The 24,086-nt window shown below is 40.4% G+C and overlaps 3 protein-coding genes across 3 annotated transcripts; 1 reads left to right on the forward strand and 2 right to left on the reverse strand.

Moving 5' to 3' along the window:
- Positions 1-9,927: 9,927 nt before the first annotated feature.
- On the reverse strand, positions 9,928-10,763 carry LOC115686515 (14 kDa proline-rich protein DC2.15-like). The gene has a single exon (XM_030611844.2). It carries the CDS (start codon positions 10,690-10,692, stop codon positions 10,285-10,287), a length of 408 nt encoding a protein of 135 aa, XP_030467704.1. The 5' UTR covers positions 10,693-10,763; the 3' UTR covers positions 9,928-10,284.
- Positions 10,764-15,449: 4,686 nt separating this feature from the next.
- On the forward strand, positions 15,450-16,260 carry LOC115686533 (14 kDa proline-rich protein DC2.15-like). Its single transcript, XM_030611867.2, has one exon. It carries the CDS (start codon positions 15,583-15,585, stop codon positions 15,988-15,990), a length of 408 nt encoding a protein of 135 aa, XP_030467727.2. The 5' UTR covers positions 15,450-15,582; the 3' UTR covers positions 15,991-16,260.
- Positions 16,261-20,003: 3,743 nt separating this feature from the next.
- On the reverse strand, positions 20,004-21,402 carry LOC115686477 (36.4 kDa proline-rich protein). The gene has a single exon (XM_030611791.2). The coding sequence runs from the start codon at positions 21,075-21,077 to the stop codon at positions 20,292-20,294; it is 786 nt and encodes a 261-aa protein (XP_030467651.1). The 5' UTR covers positions 21,078-21,402; the 3' UTR covers positions 20,004-20,291.
- Positions 21,403-24,086: the final 2,684 nt, after the last annotated feature.

The raw sequence follows: 24,086 nt of genomic DNA on the forward strand, positions 1-24,086 counted from the left end.
CCTCCTCCTCCGCCGCCGCCGCTAAAGATCGAAACTTTCTCTCTCTCGCTCTCTCTCTCTCTCTCTCCAGAAATGGCGATGTGCGAGCTCTTTCTCTAGAGAGAGAGACAGACAGACAGTGTGGGGAATGCGGAAGAAGTCGTCGGGGTCGTCGTGGCGCGACGATAAAAATGATGTCCTCTCCCCCGGCGCCCGCGAAATGACCGGAATGCCCTCGCGCTGTCGCTGCTGCTGTTTATTGTCGTTTTCCCCCGTCCTTTTTTTTGTTTTGTTTTGGCCGTGAGTATTAATTTTATAATGTCGTCGCGCGTCGCTCCGTTTTTTTTTTAACTAATTTTTGTTTTTGTTGGGGGTGCGACATGGAGAAGAGAACAAATTCCATTTAAGTTTAGTTTAAGGAAACAGAAATTCATGAATGATTCTTGGCATTTGCCTTTGTGGGGGGGGGGCGTAGATCTCGATTCGATGTCGACAGTGTCGCTACGTTCCCACCGTTCGAATTATTTTTGTGATTATGATGCACCGATAGAAATTGATAATAGTTTCGGGTAAATCGACATTCATCTAGCGTTGAGCGAGCGTGCATTTTTTTTTTTCCGGTTATAACAAATGAACCTTCCGGTATGAAACGAAACTGCATAACGATTACACGTTTTGACTTCGTATTCGGTAATTGATTAGCACTGCTAAGTGAAAATGGACATATTGATTACATAAAGATATATGAAGTGAAAGTCTATCCTTTTTATTATTTCGAGTTATGAACTAATTTTCACTATTACATAAAGTAAAGAAAAGCTCCCCCTTTGACGGATTACGGTCATTTTTTCTTCCCGAAAATATCCTCATTCGGTTGTTTTATAAATAATCTTTCGATGGACAAATGACGTAAAGTATAATTCTTTTTTTTTTAAATCACCGGTGCATCTCAATTTTAAATCTTGATTTTTTTCTCTAAATTAAAAAACCTTATTAAAAAAAGCTCAAAATCTTAATACATATTTACATTAATTAACCCTTTAAACATTTGGTGATAATACAATTTTGCAAAATCTTTGAAATATCATTTTTGTGCTTATGCGGGACGCATGTGCACTTGCTAGCATATTTGTCTTGTTATGAAGCTCGCTCACGCGGTATTCTCACGAGAATAGCTACGTGATCTATTTATTATTTTCTCAGGAATATCGTATCAAAATGATAGAAGAATCTCACGTCTCTACATTTATATATTGCTCCTATTTTTCTGTAATTTTCATAAACCGATAATTATCATACACATTAACTCAATGCTTGACTGGAAAACATTGAGCATAACATGTTTCACATACTTTTCCTTTAAAAAAAGATAAGAAACTTGGTTATCACAGTATCTCTTAAAGGCCAAAAAAAGAGTAAAAAACCGAACACTTTATTGCTTTTGCTTTGAATCCGGTGGTCCAATCCAAGTAATAGGAATTGACTTTGTTGAAGGTACACTCATTCCATACTACTTTCCATGGGTTTTTGAAAATTGACCATAGTATAAGCATAAAACCATGTATTCATGAATATCGGAAATGAAATATAAAGTTTCGGTCATTGATCAATTGAGGACTTATGAGGTAGAAAACATCGCTATCAGGTCTCGAGCTCCCCATCGGTGGAATTTAAGTGTCAGAAATGACACATGACTAATGACCAAATATTTCACGTGGAGTTATGTCGAATTTTTTCATGACTTGATTAAGATAATCATAAAAAAAAAAGTCTTATTGTCAAATCATCCCTACATCTCTTGCTATATATACTTTGATATTTATTTTTTGGGATAAGTGCACTCGAAATCCTAAAACTTGTCACCAAAATGCAATTGAGTCCTAAAATTTTCAAAAAGTGCAATCAAGTCCTAAAATTTGTTACGAAGTGCAATTGAGTCCTAAAATTTGTCAAAATTGATCCAAATAAGTCCTTCGTTGATTGCACTTTTTGAAAATTTTAGGATTTGATTGCATTTTGGTGACAAATTTTTTGGACTTGATTACACTTTTTGAACATCTGATGACTCAATTACACTTTCTAGACGAGTTTTAGGGCTCGATTGCACTTTTGCGACAAGTTTCACGACTTCTAATCTTAGTGCACTAATCCCTTTTTTTTTTGGGGGGGGGGGGGGAGTCTAAAGCCTTTTTTTATTACATTATTCAAAGTTTAAATCAATTCATGTTTTGAATAGCTAATGAATGCTTCAAAATGAAATATAAGGATACATAGACAATCATTTTCGTTTGATTTTTGATTTGATTTGATACAATGTTCGTTGACGGTTGCTGTCAAATTGGAAATTAACATTAAATTCTTCACTAACGACGCAATAACTCACAACGTCCAGTTGGTGAGCACCAAATGCTAAGGACACTTTTTTTCTGGTACGCGACTTGACGTGCTCATTGCAATGACCAAAAGCCATAATCAACACAAAAACCTGTCCTCGCAATTGCAACTTTTGTGTGGGGAAAGGTCGGTTTCTTGGTTCCGTATTTAAGCTAACGCATGACATTGGACGGCATGATCCTTTTTCATTTGAAACGAACTGATAGAATCTACGTAACCACTAAAGTGAATCAACGACGTGGCCATCTTGGAAATCTATATATGTCATTGACAAGAAGGTCATTTTTAGGAAATATAGCCGTCTCTTTCGGTTGTCCATATCGCGTATGTGATTCTTGTATCGGCTTATTTACGCACCGAAGGAGCATTAAAAAGTTCGATGCGTGCCCTTTTTGTAACAACCCGATCTGACGAGAACAAAGAGGGCTCCTGACAGGCTTCTAAGATGACGAAGGGGACAGAAATGAACCGAACCGTGCTTTGAATAGTGGGAGAGCGATTCCGAGATGTGTGCGCGTGTGTGAAAACCAGAATTAATTCACGAAGGTCCATTTTAACTTAACAGTAATGCTTAGTTTTGGAACTTAAAAGTTAAGCGTGCTCAAATGAAAACACTACCGAGATGGGTAACCTCTTAGGAAGAGGCCCACCTGTACGTCAAAAGACAAAATCGTGAGGCTCGGTATGGGACGAACTAAAACGGATAATACCTTGAGCGAGTTAAATCCAAAAATGCCACACTTTTGGCTAAGATTTTAGATTACTCGTTCCCTCGTCCCGTGAAAGACTTTCAGTTGAAATTTGTGTTCCCCGACTCGTTTGTACTGTCAACTGAGACGGCGGCGTTTCAGCGCGCGTGAGATGATGTTATCAATAAAGAGAAGAAGGGCATCTTCCCTTCATTGAAATTTCTACCGGGGGTTTAACCGTTAAATCATAGTAAAAGCCCCCAAAACAACATTAGACATAACCCATCCTATAATACCGCCTCGTTGATGTCATGAGCTGTGCCAACAGTTTTCTCTTACAAAACGAAAGGATATATTGGTAATTAATGGGCAGGGGGGAATTTTCGATAAATATATTTAAATCCCAAGCTGGGATGGAAATAAAAAAAGAAAATAATGGTTTAATAGGGTAGGAATCTGACATAGTGACATGGGAGTTTGAAGTGGAGCAGGTGCGAATAGAAGAATAGAAAGAGAATGAGAAGTGGGGCAGATTGAAAACATCCAAAACAAAAAGCACTGAAATTTAAACTACCAAAACGACAACACTTCATAGATTTTCCTCTCATTTTTAAAAAAAAAATTTATATATAATATTGTTTCATCGAAATTTCAAAGAATTGGTGGAAATAGGCGAGACCCATCTCAGCCCTAGCCGTAGGGGGTACAAATTCAAATTAATTTTTGGGTCTCTTTTTCAAGAAGTGAGTGGTTTTGGGGATTTTTCTTCTCTGTGTTTTTTAATTGGGAAAACGGGTCTTCAGATTTAAGAGGAGGAGACAAGACGACATTGAGATTTGGGACAATAATCAGTAGTTGTCTTTGCACTTCGAAAACACGGATGAAAAGAGAGAGAGACACAAGTGGTCCGACGCCTAATGCGATCGACGGGGGACACATTCCTCCGAACCCGACATGATTGCAAGAAATTTTGAATTCGCGAAGTGCCGGAGCGAAGGGACCGTTCCGTTTTCCCAATTATTATCCGAATGATGACGAACCACGAATTGGTGTTGAAGAAGCGCACGTTCCATACGCTTCTCTTGAGGCCATTAGACCGCACACGTCTGTGTCGACGCTATCTACATTTCGAAGAAAGCCCCGTTATATGGGCGTTTTGTAATATGTCGATGGCCCCCCCGCGAATCTGGTAAAGCCATCAGTGTTCGGCTTGTGTTCTCGTGACGAACGAGATCGATGGCTGGTATCGTATCCGACATTTCGTGCAAACGAACAATGAAGAATCTAGAAAAGTCCCTTTGTTTTTTTTTTTTGTTTTTCCTTGAAAGTTTTTGTTGGGTTTTGGCAGAGATGGAGGAGGATTTGCCAGCCTTTGCCTTTCACGCCTGGCTTCTTTGTGATTTTAGTGGAGCTCCGGGAACCGCGTTTGGGATCCTTGGCGTGCTCCTGCCTTCTCTCCAAACCATGACAAGAAACTTCATTAAAAACCTCTCCTTTTTGCTCCAAACCAAGACAAAAAACTTCATTAAAACCTCCCTTTTGCCTCTTTCTATATCTCCCTCTCGCCCTCTCTCTCGATCTCTCGAAAACATGCAACATGCATTAGGATTTTGAATGTATTTGGGGCAAGCAAGTTGTTCGTCTGCCCACGTTTTTGATTAGCAATGTCACGACCAGAATGTTCGGACTTTACATTCCGAGTTCGCGGCACGCGAAAGGATTTCCTGGCGTTAGGGTTTGTTTCGAAACGGCAGGATCGTGACATCGTGTCTCGACGAAAGTAATTTTCATGGGAGAAACTTTGGAAGGGGGGGGGGGGGGGGGGGTTTCGGATAATCGAATTGCGAGTCGAGCGCTTGCAAAAGCTCGGGCACCTAGCCTCGTGAAAAGAGAAGATGAGGAGTTTAAAGTTCAAATACATAATAGCACAACCTCTTGGATGGATGGGATGGCCTCACTGACAGATTAGGTTCGATCAAATTCAAAATCTGGGACTAGCAGGATAGGTTAAATCAATGCAAGAAATCTTGATGATGACGCATTTAGGAGGCGGCGGTTGGTGCAATTTAGTAGGTTTTGACCAACTTCGAGGAATGCGATGATGGGCTGTCTGAATTAGGACAAAGGAGACTTCAACTCGGATTCAATGCGAAGCCCTTCTTCCCTTCGTTTTGCCCCATAAATGCACACGAAAATATTTCTTTAATTCACCACGATCTCACAACGCTATTAATGTCCGGCTCGGGAATCCGCGTTCGCCACCCTCGTGGTCAACCAAATTTATTGGAGCCACATCGCGTATTAAATTTGGCATAGCATAAATTAGGAATCATTCCTGTAGATGTTAGGCAAGAACGGCGGATAATTAGAAAGCCCGACCCAAAAATTTAAGTTAATAGATACAAAGATGCCACATGTATATGTCATGCATATGGACTCCGTTTGTCAAGCGATGCAAGATATTTCAATATCTTTCCTCATCTACAATTTAGATTAGGAATGACGTGTGGAATTTAATCTTGCGAAATAAACTGGGACAGAGCCTAACTCTGATACCATGTTAGAAAGTCCAATGAAAAAACTTAAAATTAATAGGCAGAGGGAGACCAAATGTTTGTACAGAGCATATAAACTCTATAGTCAAGTGAAGCGACGTGGGATATTTCGACGAGACGAAAATTATCCAAAAAGTCTTAAACTCATTGCACTTTTGCCAATTTAGTCCTAAACTTTTTAATTGTGTCAATTAAATCCTAAATCTTTTCACGTTTTGTCAATCGAGTCTATCCAGTCAATTTTGGCGGGAAATCGCTGACGTGGACGCTAGCCGTCCTACGTGGAACGTTTGGAGTTGACGTGAATGCTGACATTTCTACATGGAACAGTCGGCGCTGATGTGAACAATTTTTTAAACTAATATTTTAATATTTTACTAATTTTTTTATTTTTCCTTTTCTTCTCTTTTCCTTCTTTACTTTTTTCTTTTCCTTTTTCCTTTTCTCTTCTTTTCTTCTTTTGTTTTTCTTTTTTTCCCTTTTTCCCTTCGCTGGCGATGGCCGGCAGCCTCGGGCGAGGGCAAACCCTCACTCGATCTAGCGAAAGGCTACCCTTGCTACCTAGCAAGGGCCGCCCTTGCTTGAGGCCGACGGAGGGAAAAATGGAAAAATAAAAAAGACAAAAGAAAAGAAGAGAAAAGGAGAAAAAGAAAAAAAAAAGTAAAGAAGGAAAAGAGAAGAAGGAAAAAATAAAAGGAAAAATAAAAAAAATGAAAAAAATATTAATTTTTAATTAAAAATTATTTACGTCAGCCTTGATCGTGCTACGTAGGACAATCAATGTCTACGTCAGCGATTTCCGACCACAATTGGCCGGATGGACTTAATCAGTAAAATGTGAAAAAATTTATGACTCAATTGGCACAATTAAAAGGTTCATGACTGAATTGACAAAAGTACAATAGGCTTAGCACTTTTTAGACAATTTACCCTTTCGACGAGTTACAACGTTTTTCCGATCAAAATAGTTTGAACATCTGAGATGCGTCGATTACATATATCTAATAGATAAAGGCATGCTTTTGATGTATAATGCTCTAATACGTCCCGTTCACGATTCAAATTCCTAATCATCTCTCTAATCCTTATGGCCAAGTCAAGAGTTCGAGGGGGTGAAGCGAGATTTTCCTCTCTTATACTATCATTACTATCATTATCATTATATAAGGAGACGCTTGGAAGAATCCAAGTTTTCAATGTCCTAATGATGAGAATTCTCTTACCTTTTGGTCGAGTCCCCCCGCTAGTGCCCCGGAAGAAAAGAGAGAAAAAGAGGAGATAGCGGACGGGACAGAAGATGAAATGATTCTCACTCAAATTCTCCAAAAGAGATTTCAATCGATTGCAGAGTGATTTCCGGATCATTCGAAGAAAAAAAGCTCAGCACAATCATCATCCGATTAGGCCCAGTTGGTGCATAATATGCTCGTTAACGGTCCAACATAAACCCCAATCTTGTTCTTGAAGTCATTAATTTAGGGACCTTAATTGATTAATTTCATGTGATGGGCAGTTTATTAATTAATTTCATTTTTCGAGGGGGTCGAATCAATATGCAATTAATACTTTATCGATGCATATATTAATACAAATTACAAACTAATCCAATGTCTAGTAGTAGTAGTAGTAGTAGTTCTCGGGTCAATAGCCTCCCTTGTTCAAATTTTGTGCAGCGTGAGATTATCCTTTCAATTATTACTTCGGCATCATCATATTCGGGCACGATCTCTTCGCTCCGATTCTTTTTTTGAATCCATCAATCATTCGAATCATGTGATGTCTCAAATGATTCGAATAACTATAGTGCTTCGTTAATTATCATCATGGATATTAGCATGGTTTTGATAAGCAATTAAGGGGAAATCACGCCCGAATTAAAAAAAAAAACAATCACATTATTCTCTTGTAATGAATGGCAAATCGTGGATTAAAAAAACAGAAAGAAAGAAAGAAAGAAAGGAACTCCCGTTACGTGATTAAATAGAATTTGAAGACATGTGCACCCAAGTTTAGAGCCTCGGATTTAACCTTGTGGAACTTAAGTACGAGGAAGGAAAGTTGTTGCTTGCAAGTCTCCTGATCTTGGTGCGAACGGCATGCATTCGCCGAGCCGGCCGAGTATTCTCTATCGCAGCTATCGGCTCTATCTTGGTTCGAACTTGTCGACGTACGCGAGAGCGACGAAACATCCGATTCCCGTTATCTACTCAATTTAAATGGGGACCAAGGATCATAGGCTCATCCATTCGCCAATTGCAAAGTCTCTTCTTGTGTTAGATCTTTGACAAAATCGTCAGGTCAGACTAAAGGCATGCAATGTGACTTTTCACATGCTCGAAAACCAAAGGATGAACATGAAAATTGACAATCGACACGATTTCTTTCTATCATGAGAAAGTTTACACCAGATGAATAAACTTGGGATCGACGAAATATTTCATTAATCTTATGGGCTATCTAGAGATTATGGGCAACGTTACACCCGTTAATTTGATGAAAGCGACAACACTTTTGGGCGGAAGATTTCGCAATAATGTCATGTAATCATGCCTTGGAAATTTTTTTTGTCATCGTTTGTAATTACGAGATGGCCCAAAAGAAAAAAAAAACAGAGGAAGGCCCATTAGAATAAAAGTCAAGACTGGGCCTCCCTTGAACATGATTGAGTTGTCATGAACTTTTCTTTCCCCAATCTTTAATCTTTTGCTTTTTGTTCCTCTTCATTATCCTTTTATCTTTTTACTTTGTTCTCGCAAGAAACGTGCCGTGTTCGTCGCCATGGATCGTCCCGATAGACATGTTTTAGTACAAATGCTATGGAGATGGAGTGGGATGGTAGATCTTGCTAGATGAAATGGGCATTTGGATTTCATGTTATGTGCGATCGCGATGAGAAAGATGATGCAAGAAATCAAAGGACTAAACGATAAACCGGCTTAATGACAGTTTTCTGTCCCTGTTTATCTATAAAAAGGCAATATTTCCAAGGGCTTTTTCGGTTTTAAAACTGATACCGATATGGGCCTTCGTGACGGGGACTTGATGAATGGGCCGGATTAGGTCAGGCCCTTCCAGAAAAGAGGCCCAACATAGGCCCGCCCAACTCGTCGGCTTCTACGGGAAAATTTGTTGGGCTGGTCGAGCAGGTCTCGGCCCATGAAGGAAGCCACTTCCTTGGTCCAGCCCGACGGGTCGGGGCGGACCCGGGATCGATGGAGCTTATTCAAAACCTTTCATCTATTTACGAAATTGAATCTAAGACAATCCAAGAGTTAGAACGCAGGATTAGAGGTTTATTGGAGGGGGCACTTAATTATACTACACGTGGCATGCTGACATGGTGCTAATCATTTAGCATCGGAATGTATAGAACTGTGACTGACTTCTAGTTATCCGCTCTCAAACCTATTGGTTTGCTCGGAAAATTTAAACCCGTTGGTTATTAAAATGTTAAAACGAAAAATATTGCCTTTTCTTTTATCCTCTTTCTTCCCTCGTTTCTCTTATTTTTTATCTGTCCATATATAGGAACATTTACATGCTCTTTGAGCATGGCATTTTTTTCATCCAAATCAATCACTTACTATGATACACGATAGTTTTAGAAGAAAATAAAGAAAATGTGTTACGATACCCCATATAGAAAAAAAAGAAAGAAAAGAAGATACGATTAAGAAACGATCACAACATTCTGTACATCGCGATCATTTCGACTGGACAGAAACATCTTGCTGTAGCAAATGTCGTAGCATCACTTTCTAAGGTCGATCTGGGGGACTTTTCACCGTTTTGTTTTTGTCATTATGTCCGTATTGACCGTAATATTGTAATGATCCGGAATCGGACGAAACTTGCACGAGATGCTAAACTTTTGGAATCATCCCATAGAAAGAGCAAACGGAAATGAAGCCAACAAAACTAGGTGCTGTCTCAGTATTTCGAAACCGATTCACGAGATGCTAAACTTTTGGAATCACCCGTAATATTGCTTAACTAGCGGAAAGCAAAGAGAATAAACCCTAGCTTTGGTGGATTTCTGCCAATGGAAATAGGGCATGCTGCAGATTAACATGCAGCTTGTCTCGAGAGGATGAACACCATTCAATATATTTTTATGTACGGACAAGTTAAATGGATCCAAATATTTTTTGTTTGATGTATATAGTTGAGATTGAGAAGATGGTATGTACTCCTTGAAGCACGTGCCTTCGTGGACTCATGGGATACTCCAGTAAAATAATGATGATATCACAAGTTACGCATATTACATACTTAAAGGAACATGGAAAGTATAGCAACGCACTTTGCAATATAGTAGAAGAACTTATTAGGAAAAGATAAAGGTTCCATGCGAGATGGGTCGTAGAGTACACCGTAGTTTGGTTCTCATAGAATTTCTGGTATCATCTAAGCTTGCCCTTTTTTTCCCTAGCCTAAATCACAAATAAGGAACATTTCTCATGCCCTCACACCTCACAATCACACAATCAGAAATCAAGTCTCAACCTAAACACGTTATTCGAACCCTAGAAGTTAAAACCACTAAGCCAAAAATCACAAAGGATTTAAAGTGAAATGACCCAACAACAACTTCAGTTAGTGCAAGAGACACAGCAACAACAACAAGAACAACAATGTAGCGTGATGTGATCATTGATCAGTTCTTGTTAGGCACATTGGAAGTCAGATGGAACGTTCTTGCCACAAGTGTTGATGAGCAAGCTGAGGGAAATGGGGATGTTGAGGTTGATCCCGAGAATGTTGGCCTTAATGGCGGTGCAAAGGCAAACGGCTGCTTCAAGATCAAGAAGGCCCTCCAGGACTGAGCAACAAGGCATGTCTGGTGGTGTTCCGATGACGGCATTGACCGGTCCATTGAGCACTTTGGCGCATACGCCCAGCTTCAGCGCATCTCTTGGGCAACTGGAGCCTCTCGAAGAGAAAGGGTTAGGGATACGGTTAGGGTTCGGCGTCTTCGGCTGAACGCAAGTGTTGCAGCCGCTTGCTAGGGCAAAGAAGAGGAGGTTGAGGCAAAGGAACAAAGCAGCTGATGAGGAAGATATCTTGGAATCCATCTCTCAGCAAGAAAGGAAGAAGTTGGTGACTTGGGGTAATTAATGCGTGTGTTGTTGTTGAGTTGAAGGTAAATGAGGGAGGATGGCGAGTATTTGTAGGGAAACTTTGCGTCAAATCAATAAAATAAAACTATCTAGCGATAAACTCCAAGAGATTGATCAAATCGGTAATTAAGATGATGGGGTTATGTCACAAGGAATAACTCTCTTCAATCGCGGATCAAAAGTGTCTTTGGTCCTATGGTAGAAGTGGATATAAACTAATGACTCATCAACAAAAAAAACATTAAGGTCCGTTTGTTTGGAGAAAAACGGTTTCCAATTCCGATATTTTGACGGCGGAAAACTAGTTAAAATAACTACTCCAGCTTTAGCCTACTGAAATGAGGTAGTCCATTGTTCTATGCTCGATGAAACTCAAGTAGAGCATATACGAACTAGTAGAATAATGGAAATATACATATAACTAGCAGGGTGAGTGCATACCCTGAAATCCTAATGTTTGCACATAATGAACGGTGTGACCATTAAAGGGGGCATATTCAACTTAAAATGGAAACATTAGTAACTACTCATGTTTAATATGTGTTCAAGTCGACACCCGAATCTTTAACCTGACCGGTCGATTTTCCGTGTAATACATAAGACCTAGAGAAATAAGTTAAGATGCCGCAGTTATAAGGGGATCGTAGTGTAACAAGATGATCATATTTGACCCCGATTTCAAGAAAACAAAAGACGCCCGGAATTTGGGTGTTGTCTCGCACGTGACTCAGTACCCACATGAATGCCAAATCACCTCGGTCACTTCTTTTCAAAACCATATATTCATTCAATCTATGTAGACCGATACCATCATAACCATTGAATATGTGCGCTTCAGATAGACTCTTTGTAGCATCTTTCCTGTCTCACTCTCTGATGTTCATCTATTGAAAAACAAGAAGAAACTGTAGCAAGAGTTAAAGAGCGAGAAGGCATGTGAAGCACGGGCTAGCCAGATCTTTGGCTAACTAGTGGCCAGGCAGGAGATTCGGCACCAATTAAGGGAACAGTTGCACAAAATTCTTGTCGACATTCGAATTTCATTGCATTTGATTATTCCTCTGTGGATCACGAGATTGACCAATCGCCATGCTAGGTGCTCCCCGTGAGCTCTTAAACACAGCTTGAAGACACAGACAGCAGTGCATTGAAGATGTGGATAAATTATTATTAGTTTTTTTTTATTTCAGTTTAGCTGCTCTATTTATCCACGTTTGTTTACCGTCCAATTATTGTTCTTTCTGCATCTTGATCTTCCCAAAGTAATCTGACTTTCAATGTAGATACATGCCAATCAACATATTGAGGGTTTTAGGTTTTTTCCTCTTCCAGTATTTGTGATGAAGTGTTTCGAGTGATTTTTAACTTTAGCCTTTGAAATTTGACATTTATCTACTCTTAAAAGCCTCAAGTATTTCAATTCATATAAATTTTTGTATTTGAAGTTGTGCCATAATCTTTTATAAAATGAAAGGGTTGTAAACGATGTTAAGATATAAAGTATATTTCACACCGTTTTCCTTCTCTTTTTTTACCAATTGAAACTTTTAGAATAAATGTTTGCATACTCAACTTTTACTTGTTACCATTGAATGTGTCAACTTTTACTCTTTTCCAACCATTCTTGGGTTTCCTTGTTTTATAAATTCATTTTTATAAGTTCCTTCATCTGACTGTATCAAGTTGACATGCTCGAGGAATCGTCATTCTACCCACATTCGCACACTTAGAATCAGTACCATTGCTACGAAGATGATGAATTACTTGACAGTGAAGATGCGATCAATAAAGTAGTCACTGACTTCAGAACATTCGATCAAAGAGCTGGAGCTTCTTATTACAATGAATGTGCTAACTTTAAAAATGACATGATACACGAAAAATAGTATAATACTTGCTTGCGAACTCTTTTTCCACCTAACTTTGTTGAAACATATTTATAAATTAAAAAAAAACTAGAATTTGAAGTTTGGGAGGGGGAAAATAAAGTATGTCGTTTAAAACATTAATAGTAAACATATTTTAAGCTTAACATGCATACGAAGCGACATGATATGATAATGTAGTGGCCTAACCATGTCTGATAGTGCATCTAGAGAGATTCACCTAGTATATGACTATAAGCTATTATACATATGTCCTTTAGAAACATAGTTGGCAAAAAAATTTCCTAAATCGAAACTATTGCGCTGCATTTCGTGCAAAGATCGATGTGAGAGAGAAAGAAAAAATAACTTTTATTATGTGTGATTTTATTAAGCTACGGCACATAATGTCTTTTTTATTGCGTTCAAATTCTCATTTGACCTAAACAACTATTTAGAAAGTCTACCACATCATTCAGTAAACAGAACCGAAAGTCGATCTAATTCCTACAGTTATTCCGATCGAGCGAAATGCTTGGTCCACACGACGAAAGAGCCGACATATTTGATGCGATGAATACGACAGCTTCATAGTGGCTTTCATTGTCTACCAAAAAGTTTAAGAACCCCTCCCATTATATTTGTCAGATAAAGGTGGCGACGGCAAATCTCACACGAATAACTTATCCAAATTGTGGGGAACCAATATGTACGTAGGGTATAGCATATTCCTTTTGCAAGTTTGCAGCATGGAGGATGCCAAATAGCGGTAGGTTGGCATTGGAATCTCTCCCACATGTTCTCTTCATAAATATTCGTGAAGGTCGTGCGTTCTGTTAAAAGACAAGCAAGGAGTTGATCCCATAATGTCGGCCTAGCGGCTAAAGATCGGGCTCGATTTCTTTGCATCGCCAAAGATAAACAATTTTATGTGTTAATGCGTAGTCTGTAAAGTTATTACAGAATTTCATGGGCTCGGAGCTTACCTACTTAACATAAGCTTCCTCATCTGCGAAGCAAGAGACATGCCAGTACCCCGAGTTCAAACAGTTTTCAAAACAATAAAGCAACACGCATTATCAGAAAACAATGGATGATCAGCCGTCTTCGTCAGCTTGACCTTAGTGAGAGATTAAGCTCTCACCCCATGATCAGAGCAGAACGTCTTACTGTCAAAAATGGAGTTGAAACAGTGGCGCAAGTTCTAATCCATCTGCCGCTTCTCTGTGATAAAGAAGATAAGCATACATGCTCCGCGTGTTTGCGCTCGCATGTGTGTTGTCCGTGTGAATGCATAAAAGGAAAAAGCTTGGCCGAGCTCGTGATGCGACGAATCTTTTTTTGGAATTGTGTCATTTCATGATTTTCCATGCGAAGGGTTGAAAGTGTGGATCCCATCGCATGTTCTTAAGAATGCTCGTGACACCCCATCTCCAAGCAACTTGCATTCGCAACACGCCAAAATATTAAGTAAAAGAAACCAAATCCTCTTGATATCAACTCTGCTAATTACCTTCTATTTCTTTAATTTAACTGTTGCCATAACTATGTACGTATATTTCCTTCTTCTTCCTTTCTGCCCTATCAGCACGAAATTTCATTGACGCGAACACAAAAAGCCAGTTTAATTATCCAGTATGCTAACTAACCCTTCAATACGCATATTGCTTAGATCTTAATAGTCTAAACCAGAAAGATTAATGGTTCTTGAAGTTGTTTCAGTTGTGGAAGTGTAAATAAGCAATTAAAAAGGAGTTATTGAAACGATAATCGTCTCGTCAGCTGAAAGACATGGCCCCAGGAAATGGATCTCCACTGAGCTCGAATATCAATAAATTGAGGGGAAAAGCAATACTTTCAGTTAATCAAAACTATTAACGATTGAGACAAAAGAATGAAAAAAAAAAAAGTTTGGTTGTCATTACCGACAACTTAGTAGTGGGAGACCTTGAAAGTTTGTGCCTGATAAGAGTCAACCCCTTAAATCTTGCATATTGATTGCATATGGGAACTAAATCTTTGCTGTCCTGACTTTAATAACACGGATTAAGATTTGATCATCTGAACCTCATGAACCAAAGACAGTAAAGATAGAGCTATCTATGTACTTCTGGAAAAAGATAGAGCTATCTAGCAGATTAATTAGCTAAGACTGAATAAGTATACTTGCAGTTATTGAACTGATGGATTTTCAATTGGTGGCAACAAAACTTGAGGTCCAAAGCTAAGTAGGGGACATAAACATAGATTTGGTTCGTGCAGCAAAATGTACACATCTCTATGGATGAGTATTGACTATGGACAGCGATTGCTTTTGCGTCGTGTTCTATCCAAACCTGCAAATGATGATATGTACTTTCCATTTTTCTGTTCTTCTAGCAGTTCCGTGACTTGACTGAACCATGACAGGTTTTAGGTGTATTTAACCACGTAATTACAACCTAGCTAAGCCGTAAATTTCCCTAATGTCAAGCTCCCAATCTAGCTCTTACCCATCCGTGTGGACTTTTCTGAAGGCGAACACTTAATTAACATCACAAAAATCCATCAACACATTGTTATTTATCAGCACCAAAAGATAGACCCAGAAATCTTGATGCTAGACAACAAGAATTAGATAGAAGTTGCCAGCCTCCCAGATCACAAACATCCAAAACATCGCCCCCGGTTTCGCTTGCTAGTGCCAGCTAAAATCCCTAGGTCACACATGTGGACTGAATTGTACTATACATCTTAACCCTAATTCAGCAAACTTTTTTGTTCTATTGCCTTGTGCAATTATTCTCTCTCAACATCAACTCAAACCCACCAATCTTCCTCCGCGTAACCCCAATATAAATACCCCACCACCTCTCACAACTCGCACCATCCCACAAACACACAAAACACTCCTCTCCTCTCTCTCGCTTTAGCCACTGAAGCCTCTCTCATCAACCCCTTAGGGTTTCTTTTGTTTTCTTGAAAGAAAGAGGGAGAGAAGATGGCCTCTTCAAAAAGCTCTGCTTCTGTAGCCCTCTTCCTCGCCCTCAACCTCCTCTTCTTTGCCCTAGTCTCCTCCTGTGGGACTTGCCCTAGCCCAAAGCCCAGGCCCAGGCCCAGGCCAACCCCAAGCCCAAGCCCGTCCACGGCTTCATGCCCTAGGGATGCCCTGAAATTGGGGGTGTGCGCTGATGTGCTAGGGAGCCTGCTCAATGTGACTGTGGGCACACCCCCAGTGACCCCTTGTTGCTCTCTCCTCAATGGCCTCGTGGACCTTGAAGCTGCGGTTTGCCTTTGCACTGCCATTAAGGCCAACATTCTGGGCATCAATCTCAATATCCCACTCTCTCTCAGCTTGCTCCTCAATGTTTGCAGCAGGACCGTTCCTCCCGGCTTCCAATGTGCCTAAATTATAAGAAAGACACACCTCTATTTATGCTTATGTTTTGGTTTCAATTGTTGGTTGTAACACATTGTGCTTTTTAGGAAAAGTTTCTGTGCGTGTGTGTGTGTTTGGGGGCCAGTGCAAGTGGTGGCAACTTTTTGTTTCCATGTATTGTTCTTGTTGGGTTTGTGGGGGCCGGTTCCAGAAGGAATAATTTACAGCTTTCATTTATGATGTTTTATGATGTAATTTGATAAGAAGTGGGTAATTATCAGTCTTCCTTCTTTGTAGAAACCTCAATTTCCAACTTCTCTTCATCATCGTTTGAATTAAAAAAAATGTTAAACAATTAAAAAAGCTTATTGATTTTAAGCTAAGTCCATTCCGTGATATGATACTGTCTTCAATGGATGATTACTTTCAAAAAGCCACCTCCACTCAGTTAATGGAGCAAAAAGTTCATATAGTCACCATTTTTTTTTTACCTAAGGTGTCGACCTTTCCCTAAAACCGATGATCATGTTACATGAATCAGATGCTCTAGATCAAGACTTTATGAACAATCCCAAATGCTGTAAGATCAAAATGCGTCAATGAGCTACGAGGCCAACTCTCCTTGGTTCCTTCTTTTTAGTTATATGATGCTATTATAATTGGCATCAGACTTGCCCAGAAAGGTTATTTAGGGGCCTCTTTTCCTTTTGGTTTTATGCACTTTGTATGAGGAATCCAATGCGTCCTGAAATGCTCCATTTCATCATAGACGTGCAGTCATCTCAATGTTGGAACGTGCATGCTGTTTATGGTGAAAACGATAGGCAACCGAGACTAATGGTAATCGGATTAGGATTTTACGCGTCAAGATTCATTCGAACTCAGTTTGGTTCCTGTTTAACTTAACCTTCTAGAAACATGCTATCTGAATTCTAAGATCTTTAGATTCCAAACAAAACCCTATAGATGAGATAAGATGCAAGTCCAAAATGGAATGACCGACCCAAATATGAGATTATTTGTAGTCAATTGTGCACCCATCTATTCCACAAACACGTGTTCCTTAACCACTTAGTAAACTCCATCCCATCAAAAGAAAGGATCTCGTATAACAATTTCACCACTGATGCAACGAAATAGAAGATTAAGTGGAAGTTCGGTATAATTCTTGCTCTTCTATTTTACAAGATTACAGAGAATTTCGAATCCGACACTTTGGATTTTTATAAACACATATACATTAGCATTCAAATTAGTCACCCAAAGTTTTTCATTATACGTGTGCACAAATGCGACTTATTTAGAGGCTTATAATCCGAAAGACACATCCTCCAATTACTTAAGCTTTAATATAATAAGCTACTGTCTAGGTGATGATTCGAATGACTTTAGTGGTCGACGTTAAGGGAAGGTCCACCGTGCCATATCCAAGAGAGTTGGTGACAGCAAGTAAATCTTTTAGTCGAAAGTTAGCGGCCAGGGAAGGGCCCATGCAATATTGAGAAATCATCATGGAAAGAGGACGAGATCGAACACAGTGAATGAGTCCGTGAATGAGAATCTTGTATTAGGCAAACCTGCTTTTCACATACATAGAGAAAAGGTAAAACTATTTCGAAAACTTCCTGTCACATCAACCCTTTAAATTTTTAGATCGGACTCGTAAACGCTTGACCTCCTCTCCACATATCATGTGAAGTTCCATGGGATCGTTCCAACAAATATAAGAGTTTAATCTGTTAGATGAAGACATAATAGATTCGGAAAGTGGGCATGGTTTCAATCCTCACTTTAATAGCTTAAGGTGTCTCTATTGATCTAATCACACAGTTGACGCTATTATTCAAGCAAAGATATTATCGAATGCACAATTTCCAAGCTTCAAAGTAATGGCTTTCCAAGGAAAATGGGAGTTGTTAAACCCTAAATATTCCATGCGTGTGATCGAGGGATATTAGCAATATAGGTTGAGATTAAGTATGGCATTCTCGCATTCACATGCAAAAGTCAAAACCTATCGATTGAAAGGAGCACACACATAATGTTAAAGAGATTAAAAGACCGGTCTTATAGTAATATCATTGGTAGGAATTAGGAATGTAAATAGCATTTGCATGTGTTCTCGGTTGACGTTTATCTCCGTTTTCAACACACAATTTACTAATTTGAAGATCAATATATATTCATATAGATGCACAAGCTACGTGGTTTTATTATATGCCTAGATAATTGTACGACCTAATTTCCCGAAACTTTTGCTTGATCTCTTTTTAATGGTGTTCATCAAGGGGGTCCCTTGTTTGACCCCACCGTTCGCTCCCGTGAACCTCTTTTGGCTTCATTCTCGAACTTTCAGGAAGCTTTTTTATTATTTTATTTTCCCAGCAATGATCGAAACCTACTATCGAATTCCAGAAAATGTGCCACAGTTGTCCTGCGGCTTGCTGTACCACGCGGGATTTTGGAACTTTGCGTGTTCTTGGAACATCAGAAGATGGGCATGCATGTGGGGGGCCACAATCAAGTACTCCTATTTCGATATTGTACGAGTTACGGTGCACGAAAGTGACCATGTGCTGTAGTTGAGGCTTTGTCGTTTGCCTAGGATCTGATCTTGTGTTCACTCCGAGTTCTCGTTTTCTCATCCCCTCGTCGGATTGTGACTTGAGTATAGTGATGCCTTAAACCAACTTCTTACGAAAGTGTAATACTTAAGTATCTTCACGATACTATGGAGAAGTAAGTGAGTTACAAGATGATACGACGGAATCTTATTGGTATTAAAGATGATCGTTTATTTCATATGCAAACTTATGCAATGTCAATCGTGAACCGATTTCGTCATCGTCAGACGATATTAAGTTCGTCTGGAGCTCTTCCGAAATTGGATCACACTGTGGTGAAATTGAAGATGTTGTGTCACTCTTTTCAATGGGTTGCTCTTACCGAATCGATTAATCTATTGAATGTAGCTTCGGTCGTGCTAAATAAAGATCTCACATTGACATGTTGATGTAAATGTATGAACCCCTTTTTTTTTTAGCTCGTTAAGTCGTGTCGCAATTTTTTCGATAATTAAAGTGACGAAAAGAGAAGGATACAACCCACCCATGGGTAGCTAAGTTGGTTAGGGCGTACTTGAGATTGTGTGGTTAGGCGCACTGGTCCCAGGTTCGATTCCCCAACTGAGCACTTGTGATTTAAGTGGGGGGCCATGGTGGTGGGTTGCTGTGCTAGTCTCCCCTGAGGAATAGTCGAGGTGCGCGCAAGCTGTCCCGGACACCTCGGTTACCAAAAAAAAAGAGAAGGATACACGTATAAGTGTACATATTGGGGGAAGCCCACACGAGCCCAACACGAAATAGGCCAAGATTTAGAGGAGACTTCGAGAGATTATCATTGCGACAAGCCTAACTTTGATATGATAAAATTGAGTCTAGTACTTAGGGCACTAATTATGAATAAAACTTCTCTGGCCTTCTCCAACCCGCCAACGAGTCTAGGCAATCTAATTCGTTTATAAGATTGGCCCTTCTCATTACGGTTTGAGAGAACAAGTGGACGCAATGAATTATAGTGTATACCCGATATTGCATATATATATATACACACACTTGTGCGAGCAGCAATTGAGGATATCATGCAGGTATACATTGCTTCACCAACCTAGAAAGAATTGCATAAAAGGTCTCAATTTCTTTGTTAGAGCCCAGCGAAATGCACTGTGATCTTACTTCGGTGTAGCATGAGATATCAAACTAGTGTATCAGTTCATTATTTGAGGGCCTAAAATCGACTCGTCATTTCTTACATTTATCTTTCCTCGTGGTGCGGCCGAGTAGAAACATGCATCCATATATGCATGCATGCATGAACGCATCCAAAGACACCAACGCAAAGTAAACATTGTTTTGGACATGCGTCCCCATATTCTGAGACCCTGCTGCGATTGTCCCGAAGCTTAGGCGCATCGAGCTAGGCATGAGATGACAGATACGAAAAAAAGAAAATGAAAATGACGATAGAAGTGTTTGGGTCCTGAGTAAGTGCGAACAAGAATGTTTTAGCTCGAGACTAGAAGTTATTACTACACTAGGGAAACATCAAAACAAATAAGTGAACCGAGCACATGTACCCTCAATCTTCAAAAGCAAATGGAGGAACTAGAAGATTTCACCCGAACCCTAAAAAGATGAATTAGGACTAGCCGGTAGCCAACCGGCATTTATGACCCTAAACATCCACTAAGCACTACAACAACACACCCCTTCTAAGTCCTAAAGACTCCATCGCTACTTGATTTGTATCTGGGGTACTTACGCTGAACTTATCTAAAGAGGAGGGCATACAAAACCAGGAGGAGGGGTTACGCCACAAGTGACTAGGACTTGAAGAGCGAGAGGAATGAATATGTTGAGGTTGAGTAGCTTCAGCCTTATGGCGGTGCAGAGGCAGATCGCCGCCTCGAGCTCCAGCAGCCCTTGGAGCACGGGGCAGCACACGTTCTCGACCGGGTTCCCGATCCCAATGTGGACCAACCCGCCCAGCACGTCCAAGCAAAGCCCTAGCTTGAGAGCGTTTATAGGGCATGTTGTGGGCGTGGTCGGCGGGCTCGGGACACCACCGCCTTTGCCGCCACCGCCGGGAGGACCACCGCCATAAGGAGGGTAGGGCGAAGATGGCGGTGTTGACGGAGGGTTTGTTATTGGAGGTGACATGCCAGGAGGGTTTGTGATTGGAGGAATGATGCCGCCGGGAGGGTTAGTAATAGGAGGAAGGAGGCCGGGAGGGTTAGTGATAGGAGGTGGATTCACTATTGGTGGCAGAACAATGGGCGGATGTGGAGTCGGCACTCTTGGAGTACAACCGCCGCCGCAGCCGCCTCCGCCTCTGCTCCCTCCGCCTCCGCCTCCACTCCTGCCACCACCGCCTCTGCCGCCATGGTGAGGCGGGCCAGGATGGGGGTGAGTGCCGGGCCGGCGGGGGACCGTCGGGGTCGTTGGGCCATGGTACGGCGGGTGCGGGGGCGCGCAATAGCCACAGGCGTGTATCGGTGGCAGGGACAACAGCATGAGGATCATGAAGATGAAGAAGGTGGCCATGATCATTGAGCCCATGTTTTTTTTTTCCTTGGGTTCCTCGGTTCCTGGTTAATCCTTCTTGGGTTTGTCGGCAAGTTTTGATCGTGCCCAGGACTTATATATAGGTGATAATCGCGAACTATATGAGCAACCCGTGACTGTTCTCTTCTCTCATGACACATGGAAGATAAATTGGAGAGCTGATCTTTAGATATACACTCAAGAAAAGGAAGCATGAAATTGATAATTCCACACCAAAGTTGGTGATTTTTGGACTGTTTTTCCAGTGAATTGCGAACTCCAAAGCTCGATCCGTGAATGTTTCGCTGTGATCCACGAACGTGTTCCACTTCAGAGCGAGTCTCACTTCCCCATACAACAGTAAATTTTCAGGCCACCCTTCTTTCTGTTCGCTTTTGTTTACCCTCCCTTGATTTTTCTCATTCTTCTCATTCTCTTGCTAATTCGGGGTCTCTCTCCCTCCCTCTCTCTCTTTACGTGTAAGTGAGAATTGAGATTTGCATGGTTTTGAGCAGTATCACAGAAATTACAGCGAGGCATGGGCTTTCACCTTCTCTTGTCCTTCGCTCCTGTGATTTCTGCTGGTAATTGGTACGATTGCGTCGCGCTTCACGATGCAAACCCGTGAGCCTCTCGTTTTCCTATTATGTCTTTTGATGCCTAATAAAAAGGAGTCGAATAAAATTTGCACAATTTGATCTTCGTTGGTACATTGGCACAATACAATGTTGGCCACGAAAATAGCACGCTCAGGATCACCATAATTGGAAATCGAAACACGTTAATGAAGAAATTATCGATTCTCGTACCTGATTTGGAATCCATCGAACTTGATGCGGAACTTACGACGGTTTCCGAACACGAACTCAAGTGCTTCTCCCCTATATCCTTGCTAGAACACTGGCCTAATGAGATTGCCACTCACGAGAAGAAAATTCTTTCTAGATCCGTATGTGAGTCAGATTGTGCATCATCAGGTTAGGAGAGGGACTTGAGCGCTATTTATAGAGTCTTTGATCACAAGCCCTCTCATTACGGGCCGGGCCGTACTCGGCCCACACTAGCCAGTCCCATATTAGACTTATTAAGAATCCATATATCTTACCTTTATTAGACCAAACTAATTCAGTTAATTTCAATTAATGAAGCCCACATTAGGAAATTCTTACATTTTCCTACTTGGGCGATATTAATTGAAACAGAACTGTGTGCGCACCCTTACATTGGTCTAGAGATTATTCTTAATAGTCAATCCGATCCCATAAAGTCTCGAACACCGAATCATGGCGGTAACTGCATGTACTCACGCAGAGCCTTCCATGGTCACGAGTGATTTCAACTTTACTGATATGGATTCAATATGGTAGTGTGTCAAATGGACAATACCTCATAATGAGTGATACTTCATGTGTTGTCCATTTTGTTAGTCCAAATTCTCTCTCCTTGAGTGTCACAAAACCTAGTGTGTCACCAGAGAATATTCTTCACGGTTCCAACGAACCTGCATATGTCTTACCTTGATAGTTAACTGTACTTTATGTATAACAAGACATATCGTTAAGGCTAATACCAAGAATGCCCCATAGCCTGTATTCAAGGTTTACACAATGCCTCGAGATTTTCATCAAATATGTGTACTCAACTTGATAAATTTACATTCACAAATACCTCATTGAATGCAAAAGAGTTGATACATATTCAAATATTACAAAATATAACAAAATCAGATACAAACTCCATAAGAGCAACATAAAACTAAACAGCTCCCACTAATTAACAGTATCTCATGATACTCCTAAGCCCATGTTCATGACATGTCAATCAAATACACAAGGGCGAAGGCCTTTAGTTAGCGAATTTGCAATCATATCATCTGTTGAAATGTGCTCTACTACAATGTCACCATTCTGAACTTTTTCTTTTATAGTCAGGTACTTGACCTCCATATGCTTAGACCCCTTGAGACCTCTGCTGTTGTTAACAAACAACACTGCAGAGTTATTATCACAATACAACTGTATGGGCCTATCCACAAAATCAAATACGGTCAATTCCTTAATGGGGTTCCAGAGCCAAATTGCCTAAGTAGCGGTCGAAAAGCATGTTACAAACTCCGCTTGCATGGTAGAGGATGTCATTGATTTCTGTTTCTCACTTTTCCATGATACTGCACCTCCTGCTAACTTAAAGATGTAACATGTTGTCGACTTCTTTTCATCCTGACAGCCAGTAAAGTCTGAATCCGAATACCCAACCAGCTATAGGTCCTGAACATGTTTGTAAATCAGCATATAGTCTTTTGTCCTCGTTAAATACCTCAAAACCTTCTTGGCAGTAACCCAATGATCGTGTCCTGGATTTGACTGATATCTGCCTAGAAGTCCTATTGCAAAAGCAATATCTGGTCTAGTACATACTTGAGCATACATAATACTCCCAAGTGCACTAGCATAAGGTACATTCTTCATTTGGGCTTTCTCAAAATCTAAATGAGGACATTGTGATAGACTCAACTTATCACCCTTACTGACAGGAGCAATTCCTGGCTTGCATTGCTGCATGTTGAATCTTTCTAAGATACGATCAACATATGCCCTCTGAGATAAACCCAATAGTCGGCGAGAACGATTCCTATGAATCTTAATGCCAAGGACAAAAGACGCCTCACCAAGGTCCTTCATATCAAAGTTCTTTGACAACATCCGCTTTGTCTCATGTAGTAAACCAAGGTCACTGCTCGCAAGCAGAATTTCATCCACATAGAGTATAAGGAAAACGAATTTCCTCCCACTGACCTTGCAGTATATACATTGATCTACTTTGTTCTCAACAAAACCAAATAAAGCGACAACACTATGAAACTTCAAGTACCATTGTCTAGAAGCTTGCTTGAGACCATAAATAGACTTTTTCAGTCTACATACAAGCGTACCTGAATCATTTGCCGCAAAGCCTTCGAGTTGCATCATATAGACTTCTTCATTAAGGTCTCCATTGAGAAAGGCAGTTTTAACATCCATCTGA

Source organism: Syzygium oleosum, unplaced genomic scaffold, assembly GCF_021117445.2.
Source record: "Syzygium oleosum isolate NSW1041296 unplaced genomic scaffold, Sole_v2.1 Sole_v2.32, whole genome shotgun sequence".
Classification (NCBI taxonomy): Eukaryota; Viridiplantae; Streptophyta; class Magnoliopsida; order Myrtales; family Myrtaceae; genus Syzygium; species Syzygium oleosum.

Coding starts and splice junctions, on each gene's coding strand:
- LOC115686477 (XM_030611791.2), bottom strand. CDS start 21,077: ATGGGCTCAATGATCATGGCCACCTTCTTCATCTTCATGATCCTCATG.
- LOC115686515 (XM_030611844.2), bottom strand. CDS start 10,692: ATGGATTCCAAGATATCTTCCTCATCAGCTGCTTTGTTCCTTTGCCTC.
- LOC115686533 (XM_030611867.2), top strand. CDS start 15,583: ATGGCCTCTTCAAAAAGCTCTGCTTCTGTAGCCCTCTTCCTCGCCCTC.